Here is a 13548-nt window from a genome sequence, read left to right as displayed (position 1 = left end):
TTCTTTTTCCTCTTTCCAGTGCCTCTTAAAAAAAACCCCGTGCCCTTAGAGAGGCACTCTTCTCATCCACGACGTGTATATGTGGATACCCGTACGTGCGAAGGGGGTATATTTGCTGTATTATTATTTATTTTTTTATTTTTTTTGTTACTCCCCCTGTCAAGTGTTTCTCTGTCCCGTCAGACCTTTTGGTGGTTCGAAAAGTCACGAAACTACCACCCCTTACTTCACCGGCGTGACACGGTGATGACCTTTAAAAAACAAAGAACCAAAGCACAACCCAGGGGGTTTTCTTTTGTTCTTCATAAAATGCACTTTATATACAGGGTGGGATCTGCTGACATAAAAACAACAAATGTATAACGTATAGCTATGAAAACTACATTTACGGTAGCTATCTGAATATAAATATTATTATTAATTACTGTGTTTGTTCGTATGAACGTTCCAACAAAGTATTTTTTATTTATTTATTTTTTTTTTTTTTTTTGAAAAATGCTTTTTGTTAATTTAATTGACATTTCGTACGAGACATAATACCACAAAAAATAAACTTTATTGTTAATGTTGTATCCTGTAAATATATTATTTAGAACTCCGTATACTTTGTATGTGTGTGTATGAAAGTGAAAGTGCGCGCGTAGGTACGGAAAATCCAAATTGTATTTAACTTAATGGAAAATCGCCGTCGGGAAAACAGGAAATTACAATTGTCACGCACATTTTGTAGTGTACACGCAAGGGCGGTTCCTCGATGGGGTTTTAAATATAAAGGGAGCAAAATTGTTCGACGAAAATTTTAGCTAGTAACATGACTATTGTTTCGCTATTGTCGGAATCTAATGAATTTGTTGTTTTTTTTTTTCGTAGGTAAGAACGTTATTCGTCAGTGGTCTACCAATGGATGCCAAGCCACGTGAACTGTACTTGCTGTTTCGAGCATATGAGGTAATATAAAAACTTTATGATTTATTACAAAATATTAAACAATAATATAACTATGTATTACAACCACATACGAATCAATATTCTTGAGGTCATACGCTATCTATTTTATTGTTAAAATCGAATCTATTCCAATAACACCGTCGGTTTCGAATCACATAAAAATAAACTAAACCACCTTACAGATTATAGAATTTACAAATCTAGAATTTATTTTGTGTGTTTAATATACAAGCATAATATTGTATATATTATATTATATACATTATATAAACAGACATAATGTGACAGTTTGTGTACAATTGAATATGTATGTGTATATACTATATTGAATTAGTTTTATATTATCTGTTTATAAATATGACGAGATAAAAAATTAATAATTATAAATTTATTAATTTTTAAGAAAGTAATAATTGATCGAAATATACTATTATAGTATTATAATGTATTTATATATTATATTTAAAAATGACAGGCACATTATAGATGGGGCGGGGATACTTATCAGAAGACAAAGCTCGATAACTTTTAATAAAATATAATATAATGACAGAAGCAACCGTTTTTTGGTGATCTTTCATTATTCGCAATCTACCGATAAAATGTCTGTAGATTTATTATAATATTGTATAGGTACACATCATTAAATACAAACCGACTATTATGAATGATGGAGATACAAATGATGACCTATTATTACTGTAGGAGAGGTGGTGGGAAAAAAACTTTGTACATTAAAATGTCATTGAAAAATTTAAAATCTTCGTGATTACACTATACACTGTATATTATGCAGCAGTATTTTTTATTTAGTTAAATATATACGATTGAAAAAATGTCACAAAGAAATCGGAGAATGAAAGTAGATTCTGAAAAAAATTATGTACCTATACTATAATATATACTTAGTTGTTCATTAAGATTTTCAAAACATTTTTTTTTCCCGGAAATTACTTTTGATGTTTGTTGAAACACTTTTCGTTTCTGTGTAGTTAATTTCGCTTAAAAACGTGCAAACACACGTCATACATAATATGTAATTTAATAATCGTTGTATTTTATGGCGTGTACCACCTATACCATTTAATTAATTTAGAAAATTTTACTTAACTTTACACCAAAAACATTGTTCTAAGTTATGGTTTTAAAAACTTCTTACCTACTGCTTAATATACGTAATATCATCAGGAAGATGTATATTGTAATTTATATTATTTTCATTGATTAAACAAGTCGTAGTTCAATTTATATTGTAATAGCACATAAATAAATTGTTTCAGTCGCTTTAGCTAAGTTATATAGGTGTACTACTCACTCAGATATATTATACAATGTCCGTAATAACAAACCAAATAGCCGTGGCGTCATGATATAATTTATTAAAAAAAGTGTCGTTACACAATGTTTACATAATATTATATTCAAAATGGTCTGTCTATCTCTGGGAGTAGGGTGAGATGTCGATATCGGCTTCACACCTTTATAAGGTTTAAAAATAATATCTAATTTTAAAATATCAACGTAGTAATAATAGGAAAATAAATAATTTCACTCTAACTATTTACCAACATATTTTTTTTTTAATGTGACCCCTCAAATCAAATATATTTACAATACAAATTATATTTTATAATATTATAATGGTTGATATAACGTGAAGTTTTAATAGGTACATTATCAATTATGTAACGCGACTGTATATTTTACTTTCAAAACAACAATGTTATAGTTTTTTGACTTTAATTGGTCTTTATATTAATAATATCAAAATCAATAAAAAATTATAAACCTTCCTTCATTTTCATTGATTTGATGGTCGCAAACTGTAAGCTTACATACATTTGTCTATAGGTAAAAGCCTTTGTTAATTGTACATCTTTAAAATATCCATATAGTTTAATCATTGTTTAGCAAATTAATTTGCTTATTAGTTACGTATGCAGAATACCTATCGATGACTGAACATTTTTTATTTTCTATTAGAATCGGACAGTCGTCGAAATACGCCACTGCAGCAGGGTAATAGATATATTATAATACTATATATCGTATTTAATGCGTATCAAACATAGCCTAATAATATTAGTTTAGCTGCAAACGTCGAAGCTCATAACGGCGTCGATCGGTCGGCAAAACTTCTATTTTAGTATAGCCAGTATAAGTAATATAGTACCTATCCACTGGCCGCCGTGGCGATACGAGGCGACCTATTACGAGCCGTGTCTAGGCAACCGGGCGAACTACACACCGATATAACGATTTGAATTCGCGTGCAGAACCGTACCGCGAACTGGCGCGCGTGTGTAATAAATATTATACGCGATTATGTTTTCATAGACTTTACTCTCGCCCCTCGACGCACAGGGAACCTATGCAATAATTATTTCGGGCAAGTCGACGAAATACAATAACATAATAATGATCAGTCGTAAAATCTGTGAGTGGCGGTTTTCACGTGATCGATGTCCGATGCCGAGCTCGCAGACGCCATTAAAACGTCCGCGTACGTACCAATTCCCCGTACGCGAACACTGCGCAGTCGGTTTTCGAATTCGTTTGACGTCGCGGTGGACCGCTTTTTAAAACGAACAAACCAATACACGCGTTATAATACGCTCGTCGAACAGAGAGCCGTCCAGATCACGCGCAACTGCACTGATAAACCGACGAAACGGTCGTCGTGCCATCGCTTGCGTCGAAAAACGCGTGCATTACTATGTTATTGTAATACGTTATGTATTGATGATACGCGGTTTATAACGCGACCGGTTTGGAGGATGGCGGCAGTCCCGAAAATTCACCGCGCCGATATCGTCCGGTGTGTTTTATTCGTGTTTGTAAGAGTATATACGCGGATTTATGCGAGATTGACGCGTGTCCTCTGTGACGTTCTTTTCCGCCATTTTGAATAATATTATCAATGTTCTAAGAGTTGTCTACGTGGTCTCGACACAGTAACTATATATACATACATACGGTATATAATATGCGATAAATGCGTATTATCCAGACTCCCACACTTGGCTCCACCAATTGACTACGACTCGCTTTTCGATTGGCACACGACCGGTCGTTACATTTATATGTTCTCGATACGCGTTGCATTATTTCTCTAATTAGTTTTGAAGCATTTAATTACATTTCTTGCCGGCTTTATAGCTTTCCAGTTGTCGTCCTATTGTTGTATCAGGTGACACATGATGACGTCGGCACGAAACCGTTTCGTCGTAACCGGGTTACACAATAATTGCTATCCGCCTGTGTTTTTAAAATAATTAATAATTTAATTACAAAATATTATATTATGTTTACCGTGTTGAGGTAACTGGTTTCTTGTCAGCAGTCATAAAATAGTGTGATTGCATTTCCGTAGCATCGAAACGTATTCCCTCTGCACACTCAGCCGTGAATTCTTCAACGTTCTCGGAAGTCGCGGAACTAAAGTTTACAACTACAATATGCAAATGCACAATATCGTCGATAGGTTCTTAACGATTCCGGTGCATAAATAATAATATAATGTCTGCGAACAACGCGACAATGTTTAAAATAAAATCAACCAGGAAACAACGTTTTCGGATGTTACATATAATAAATAAAGCACCGCACCTTCCGATCGTATAATAATATCATTCTTGGCACGCCGACGCTAACGCTTGTTTTTTCCCTTTTATACGACAGTGTAAAATCGAAATTCGCGGCGTATGATAAGTATAAAAACTCATTTTTATTCGATTCGTTTTCGAAATCCTCAGCGAATTCAATAGTAATGACTTGCCACAATTGGTAATGTGGTTCTTATCAACAACGACAAAACCACGACTCTTACAATTTGTACCACAAATGTATATATACGTACTCCTCGTAACAACAATAAACGGTTCATCGGTTTTATTATCGTACAACGCGGTTTATTTTTGTCGCGCGAGGGTACATTTGTTGTCGGATATTGCTGTCGTCAAATAGTATACTAATGTTATGTGTTTTATTTATTTATTCATTTTTTTTTCAGGGTTACGAAGGATCTCTGTTAAAAGTTACAAGCAAAAATGGCAAAACAGCTTCGGTAAGCAAAAAATCTGATCAAATAAAAGTCTTAAAATCGTAGTCGTAACGTTGTTATGATATATTTTTGACATTTCTATCGTTTTTGCAGCCAGTGGGTTTTGTTACGTTCCAGACACGCGCTGGCGCCGAAGCTGCCAAACAAGACCTTCAGGTGCGTTTTATATTATAATTTAGTACTATATACATATATATATGTTATTATGTATGTATAAACTATATACTATCTAATGTGATTTGTATTATTATTATTATTATTATTATATTACTTTTCCGTGATAAACTCTTTTTGGAATTTGATCGAAACTTCATCCCCTGAACGTGACGTGAGTTTCTAAACATCATACCATTCCAAAACTTTATACCTCGTGATGTACCAATGCGCGTGTGTGTATACGATTTAATAATATCATCTACGAATACCACGTCAAACGTGCCTTTTCATCATATATACAATATAGTATTACGCTTATCACTATATAGCATTTAAAAAAAATGTATGTATTTATATATATATATAGCAAACAGTAGCCATACCCACACGCATAATAATATATAGAATAATATGATATATTATATTAAAACTTTTATTATTATGTGAGAGGTACCGTCATATTTCACAAAGTATATATACTATCGTCACGCTAGTTCCACCCCTCCCCTTAGAGTTGACTTCACGACATTTTGCAGCGTACATTAAACAGGAGAGTTTATGACCCGGAAACGTAATAGACGTATATTAAACCGTAGACGTATAAAATCACTTGGTTTACCTGTACGGCCGCGAGTATACGCGAAGAGGTTAATGTTTACTACGTCACGTGTTACATTTTTTTTCAGTAATTTTTCAAAAAAAAATTAAAAATTAATCGAAACACGCCAGTTCTACATGTCTGTTCAACGCTTAATTAACTCATACTGTACATATCATGTATCGTGTATACGCACGTTGTATATTGACTCTAAAACAGAACGAGATGATCTATGACTTAAAACAGAGTTGTATTCAGCGTTCGTTTTTACCGTCATAATAATGTCCGTAATGCTTATATATTATTAACCTATATTAGTATTATCAACCTATACGACTATACATTATATTATTATATTATGCACGTAAACGTTACGACCTTATGCCGAGCGGCCGTAGTGTACCGATATACATATATGTATGTATATTTAATCGGCAAGTAGTTTTATATGTCTACGGGCCAAGACTTTTACATTTAGATAATGTTAAACGATAACCACAGACGGGTAGTTTCCGTAGTGAATTAAAGCACCGCGAGTACGACGAGCTCATATTTATTAGAAATGAACGCTGTCTATTACGTATATATATATATGTATATATCATAATATTATGTGTATACTACGCGTAGTGATATCGTACGCAACGTATTGGCACCGCGCGCGAAGACGGGAAAAAAAAAATAGCAAAACGAAAACTTCGCGTGTCGCGTCCATAGACTCGCACTGCTCCAACCCTTACCCGCCACGAAAACCCAAATCGTAGTCGTACTCGGGCGGAAACTGCCCGCTCTGTTTACCGACACGGGATGGTAGCACTGTATTGTTGTGTGTTTGGTTTCGGCAGCAGGGCGTCCGGTTCGATCCCGACATGCCGCAAACCATACGGCTAGAATTCGCTAAAAGCAACACGAAGGTTAGCAAGCCAAAACAGCCCGCCAACGCAAACGTCACGCCCAACACGCACCAAGGCCTGATGCACCCGCTCACCGGACGTAAGTACCTGCATACCTCGTCAACATCTCCGGCACCGACGACCTACCCCGTCCGCCATTACTATAATATAGTTTATTGTATTATTATTATATAATAAACATACCGCCATGATGTATTGTATGTGAATCCCTCTGATGGGGGTGCGAAAACGAAACGAACCGTTCCCGATAAAGACCTAAGGGGGAGGAAGATAAAGAGGAGGAGGAGGAGGAGGAGGAGTAGGAAAGACTTGTGTCTTAAGTCGGAGCTATACGCAGCATCGGCCACGATGGCCCGACGACGAGCCTCTGTCGGTCGAGTGATTACGACCTTTTCGTTGTATACCACAATACTATATTATACCGTTTTACTCGAATGATCTCGACCTTAGAAGATAATAACGTCCCTTATTTTCGTTCACTCGTTTCGCTGTATGCGGCGATCGGGCTGCTACTCGGAAAACACATTTTACTCGAGTCCTATTGTTTTTACAACTAACTACTTAATACACGTATAATACAACGCGATTACTGTAAAGCTTAAAATATATTAAAACATAATAGTTGTTATATTATTTTATTATATTTTCGCGCACATAATAAATAGGCACCGAATAATATGTTTTCCCCGAATAGTGCGGGGCGACTTTATCTTCAAATCGGATACAATCGACGAGCACTGCGTAGACCGGTCTATATTGTACGATACCATCTGACCGTTTCCGTCGCCGTCTCTCCACTTTCGCCGCTCCTCACCACACCCCCTCACGAATACCACCCCGTACCCGTGATTTCCAAGCCATACTTATGAACCATCACTATACTCTCGTATTTATTTGTCTTTGTCACCGTCCAGATCTAGGCGCTCCGTTCTTCACCGGCGCTCCAGCAGAGTTATGGCACCATCCGTTGGCGTACGCTGATATGCCGACTGCAGCCACGGCCACGGCTCTACAACACGCAGCTCTCGTCCATCCGGGGCTACATCCACATCCTCAACAGGTAGTGTGTGAAATAAAAATTTAAGAATTAAATTTAAAAAATGTCGCTACCATACAATATTATGACGATATTATACCGACGCTTGTGCAAGCCTGTCATATTGTTACCGTTGTATTGCTGCACACACGCAACCACCTCATCGTCGCCGTATTGTTGTAATTTAGTGGGTACGCTTCGCTTTTAATATTGAAATAACCTATACGTCGAGAACGCTGCATTATAATCTACTCGGCGTAAATCTTTATTTTAAACGCACATACATCGAATTGTATTGGATGGATACCGCGGATGCGGTTTCATTATATATTATTTTCACGGCAAACCCGAATCATGTTTTGGTGCATAATAATAATAATAATAAATGATTATCGTGGTAACAAGTGATCGCGCCGAAAATTAAAAATAATATTTATTAATTTTAAATAAAAAAAAGAAAAAGAAATGCAACGGCAAAGTAGAGAATTCTAAAAATTGTGTTTTTTTTTTCACACAAATACGTTTTGATCTTGTTACAACGTTGGAAATTGAGTTTTCCCGTGATTTTATTTTTAATGGGTTTATGAAATATTAACATATAAATACATTTTCGTTACATTCAGTTCGGGTTGTCCAGTCGCTGTCTGCATATAAATTACATGAAAAATATTAGAAATAATAATAAGTTAGGGTTGTATAATTAAAATATCGCTTTTCGCCCATTTCATGAAGTATCAGTCATTTTTACTAAATTCCGTTTGTTTGAAACATTTCAATAAACACATCTAAAAGTAAACCATTTTCATTACGATTAAACTTTGAATTATTTTGTTATTTTAAGTCCATGCTAAATATATCCATAAATCGTTTTTAGTGAGTTTCTCAAAAGTTTTCCTTTTCGGAATTTGAATAAAATCAGTGGTAAATTTGATTGTGGTAGTATTACCGGGAATAAAAAGAGTAATAAGCACATATATTTTTCATGCACAGACCATGTAGTCATTAATTGTTGCAATACACACTTACCAGCTACGCTCATACATGATATTTTTCTTTGCTATTTTTCTTTTCTTTATTTTTTTCATCGAAATTCGCGATTTATTGCAATATAATAGTACTAATTCAGTGTGGGACAAACAAATTATATAATTAACCGATGATTAAATTGAATATAATTTGTATGATTTAAATTTTAAAAATATGATAATGTATTATTAATGTTTAAATAAATAAAATTTGACTTTGTAAAAACTATATAGGTAGTGAAATTAATTATATTTACATTGTTAAAAATACAACCACTACTGTCCATGATTAATTATTATGTTTAGTTTTATTATTGAAAAATGTATTTTCAATTATTTTTATAACAATAATGAACCCAAGTAGACATTGACAAATTCAATTATTGTAAATATTTATTGAAATGTATGAATTTTAAATTATACGAGTAGATAATTTTATTATAATCCTTATAGACTTTAATTATCGGTTAACCGTAGAGCTTTTTGCCCATAACTACTTGTACAGATATAGTTGAACTGATGCTATGTAACAATATGCCTATTAAACATCAAAATTCGTTAGATGCATATAATATAATGTAAGCATGCTAGTGTATCATGCAAATTATGACTGTCATAAAAAAAACGAAAAACCGCAAGTCCGGATATATTATACTCATCGAACCCGCCGGCAGAGACGTCGAGTGGGCTTATGGTTTCGTACACGTTGCAGTGTTATTATAGGAAGCTTTAGCGTAGTTAGTATTTAGCGCGGACACGGTAGCACTGCACTTTGGCGAAAATGTCTTGCCCACGGCAGCCAGCGGATCGGCTCTCGACGCGGACGTCGTGTTCCGGTCTGTACCCGGGCCACCTCACCAGCGAAACGGCCATCTGCGTCATTTCACCCGGAACTGCCTGCAACGGTACACCTCAGCCGGGAAGACGGAAACAATTATTATTATGCAGCGGCGACTGCATTCGCATCACGCGTTATTATATGTTATTGCTTTGCACATTTTTTCTTCCGCCGCCGCCGCCGTGTCCGAGACCATAATATCATAAGAATCTCACTAAAAAATAATGGTTTATTAGTTATTGTCGTGTGTGTATGTGTGTGTGTGTGTGTGTGTGTGTAGTGTAGTGTAGTGTAATGTCAATACGATCGCGCGCGCTACATTTGACGGTGTAGTTGTATTATTATAGTATTATAGTCATAGTGTAGTCACGTGTGCGCGTGCGATGGGAAAATATATAGTCAGAAAAAAGGAATGAAACGGACGAGAGACGATTTAATATAGTTATTTGCGTAGCTTGCGGTGAAGGTACTATGCGTAATAAAATCATATTAGGATTGGCTCGTTTTCAGCCGACGTTGACGCTGGGCCCACACGGCCTTCCGTTCCTGCCCTCCCCCGCACTGCCCTCGCCGCCCAACCAGCAGCAGCCCCAGCCGCCCTGTTCCACGCTGTTCGTCGCCAACCTCGGGCAGTTCGTGTCCGACCACGAGCTTAAAGACATTTTCGCCAGGTCAGTAGTCGGTAAAAAAAAAAAAAAAAAAAAAAACATAACAAAACCAAACCGTAAACAACAACAATAACATTATATTAATATATATATATATTATGTATAATCTGTGATTGCCTATACGAGTACGTTTTTGTTTTGTCGATGTTTTGTGTGTGTGAGACGTCAAAGCGCCACTATATAATATTATGATGTATAGATAACAACGGTCTCGAAGATGATAATATTTGAGCTTGTATTTTGATTTTTCCGCGTTCTTGTGAAAATATATTAATTATATACGCACGCGTGGTCTTATCACCATATTATAATATGAACATTAATTTTATATATGTACCAACACTGTTTAGACGTCAAACGTGTTGTTAACACGTCATCTTTCTAAACACGTCCTGTATAGGTAATATACGACATAGCAGTTGATGTAGCTACCGCACGCGGAACATGATACATATAATTATACATATTTTGGGAAACTGTATGCGATATATGACTATGATATTACTCATTCATATATATATATATATATATATATAGAGAGAGAGAGAGAGAGAGAGAGAGAGAGAGAGAGGGAAAGAAAGAGTACGCGACTTTGGTGTTTGTCTTTCAACAACGGGCGGGACGTGTTATATTTTGTGATCGCTTTGCAGGATTTGCACGCGGCTGACGTGACGTTAATAATCAGCACATGGCGAAATCAAAGCGAACTCAACGCGAGATTTACCATCACAACATAAAATTATATTATATTGTGGTGTAAGTGTTCGTAATTTCACTGTTATTCGCTCACACGTGAGGTAAACTTCTTCGGAGCCGGTGTTATCTACAATATACATACATATATATATATATATAATAATAATATTATATACCGTATAACACTTTGTATGGTTCATCTGTATATAATATCAAGTACATATTATATCATACAGAGTTAAGTGTAGTCGCATTGTGTGAGAAAATCGTTTAATTCACGTATCTATAGTAAACATTGACGTCATCACATGGTTTTACAGTATATATAAAAATATATTATATATATGTTTATATACACTTATATGCATATAGTATTTAGGATATATTATAAGATCCAAGTTAGCCCGAGAAAAATGACAGGATTTTTTTATTGTTTTTTTTTTCAAATATAGAACGAGTTACAGTCAGTCAAAGCAGACGTTTAATTATTGGCCGACCGCCTATAAATGAAGACATTGATAAACGTATTTCTCTATACCCATGTACATAAGAAAACATATTATAAGGTGAGAAGGTGGAGGGCACAAAAAATTGTTAGGCACAATATAATAATATACCACCATTATAAAGCGGCGAGGGGGGGATTTTTTTTCATGACACGTGGACGAGATCCTCATAAGAGATAGACATATTATTTTAGAGTCTTTATTCGATTTTTTTTTTCTATTCTCATTCACAATGGGGTTACACGTGCGGGAAAGACAAGTACGTAACTGCACGCAAACACAGAAATCGATAGACGCGAGCTTAAAAGAACTAACAAAATAAAATTCAGTATTCCTTTCCCCATCACGAGGTACTCAGTACTATTCACTCCGTCAAACTATATATAGACTAAACAATATATAATATATTTTATACTTATTTAGAAGACCAGTCACAAAAAAAAAATTTTAAATTAACAATGTCTAATTTATTTGTTTTTTTTTTTTTTTACAGGGAGTATGCTGGCCAAAAGAAATTGGACAACGTCAATTTCACGTATACTCACATGCAGTTGAACAACACCTGACAACTACAAGATAGACCACCAGTACCTGCCCAAGTCTAGAAAATTCGCGACACGATAAAAACAACCTCCCAAAGTCCTAAAGAAAAAATATTAATTTAAGTCGATTTAAATTTGAAAAAAAAAATTATTATTGAATAATTATTACTAGCTTAAAGCTTCTTAAGCTGTTGTACAAAGCAGTTAAAATTTCCTTGTACGCCTGTAGTGTTTATAAAACATACCTATTCATCATATTTATATTATATGTAGTATACCTAATTCCTAACTTTATTCCCTAAGCTTTTAAACTAATACCTAAATAATCGTCCTATGCTTTTTTTAGTGGGTAGTGTAAGATCTTAAGACTCATCAAATCTGTGATTGTTTCTCATGTATTTTTTTTATCCTAAAAAAATTGTCTATTCTCGTATAGGCGTGGTTCAGATATTAGCAATAATAATTACTAATGACACAAAAAAAAAAAATAAAATAAATAAAAATGTAAGCGCGCTCATATACATTCACTAAATACATATCAATAATGCTTTGAAAGGGGATTAACGTTAAACATTGTAAATAATTTTGTAAAAGACTAAGTCTGTTTGGATGGTCAGACGCTAACAGACTGCGTGAAGTCGATCATATCGGATCGCGTAGTCCATATAGCTTCGGCTAGTCTGCGGCGATGTCCAAACCGATAACGGTTTAGTCAAAAAAAAAAATATATATAAATAAATATAAATAAATATATTAAAAAACAAATTATTATTATTATTATTATACTAAATGATTGAATTCTGCAAACTATTTTTTTATACAATTTAGTCATTTATTTCTTGCCATTATATACGAGTAGATTTTGTTTCAAACAAATTTACAGGGTGCAGCTTGTTTAGCAGCTCATGGAAGTTTTTTAGGTAGGTACGAGGATTTTTTTCGTTGTTGCGTATTCTCGTCTTTTTTTCGAAAAAAAAATTAGGATATTTCTGGGAACACGTAAGCTAATTATTATAAACAATAATCGCGTACATAATATTTGATAATTAATTTAAAATGACAATCTTTTTTTAAGTTTTTAATTTTTTAAGAGACAATAATAATTTTTCAATGTTTTTGTTCTCGGAGTATTTTTTTTTTATGTAATATTAATAATATACAACTGAAAAAGACCAAAGATTACGTTCTATTATAGTTTATTGTCATTTTATTTTTAGACAACTACCAATGAATAATATTGAAAAAAAAATATTCTTTTTTCCTGCGTTTCAGTGTACATAATATGTATGTTTTCAGTGTATTATATTGAAATTATGATTATTATTATTATTTTTAAGCAGATAGGCGTATAATTAATGAATTAAATAATTATAGTTATTAATTAATATATATATAAAAAAAATAATAATAATAATACCATTCGAAATACTTAAAATTATAAGTATTTTGTTTTACTTTTTTATTTTAAGTCTGTGATCGCCGTAGTAATTATTTTAGATCTGTTAAACGTAAGACGAACGGTGTTCACAGGCTAGCAAAAGACGTTGATGTATTATTA

The 13548-nt window shown here is 34.1% G+C and overlaps 1 protein-coding gene across 4 annotated transcripts in view; it reads left to right on the top strand.

Moving 5' to 3' along the window:
• The window catches only part of LOC113559238 (protein couch potato), a 56218-nt gene extending 42928 nt beyond the window's left edge, over positions 1–13290 (top strand). The window contains exons 2-9 of one of the 4 annotated variants that reach the window (XR_003405920.1): positions 871–948; positions 4961–5014; positions 5105–5167; positions 6611–6758; positions 7594–7739; positions 10089–10249; positions 11395–11508; positions 11942–13290. Coding sequence is in view for 3 of the 4 variants with exons in the window: in XM_026964899.1 (XP_026820700.1) it covers positions 871–948; positions 4961–5014; positions 5105–5167; positions 6611–6758; positions 7594–7739; positions 10089–10249; positions 11942–12014 (723 nt within the window). In the remaining variant the exon portion in view is untranslated. The remainder of the gene's footprint in view (positions 1–870; positions 949–4960; positions 5015–5104; positions 5168–6610; positions 6759–7593; positions 7740–10088; positions 10250–11394; positions 11509–11941) is intronic. The other 3 variants (XM_026964906.1, XM_026964899.1, XM_026964910.1) reach the window with 3 other exon arrangements.
• The last annotated feature ends 258 nt before the right edge of the window (positions 13291–13548 follow it).

Source organism: Rhopalosiphum maidis, chromosome 1 (genome assembly GCF_003676215.2).
Source record: "Rhopalosiphum maidis isolate BTI-1 chromosome 1, ASM367621v3, whole genome shotgun sequence".
In the NCBI taxonomy this organism is placed as follows: Eukaryota; Metazoa; Arthropoda; class Insecta; order Hemiptera; family Aphididae; genus Rhopalosiphum; species Rhopalosiphum maidis.
This window is presented reverse-complemented; position numbering and strand designations above follow the sequence as displayed.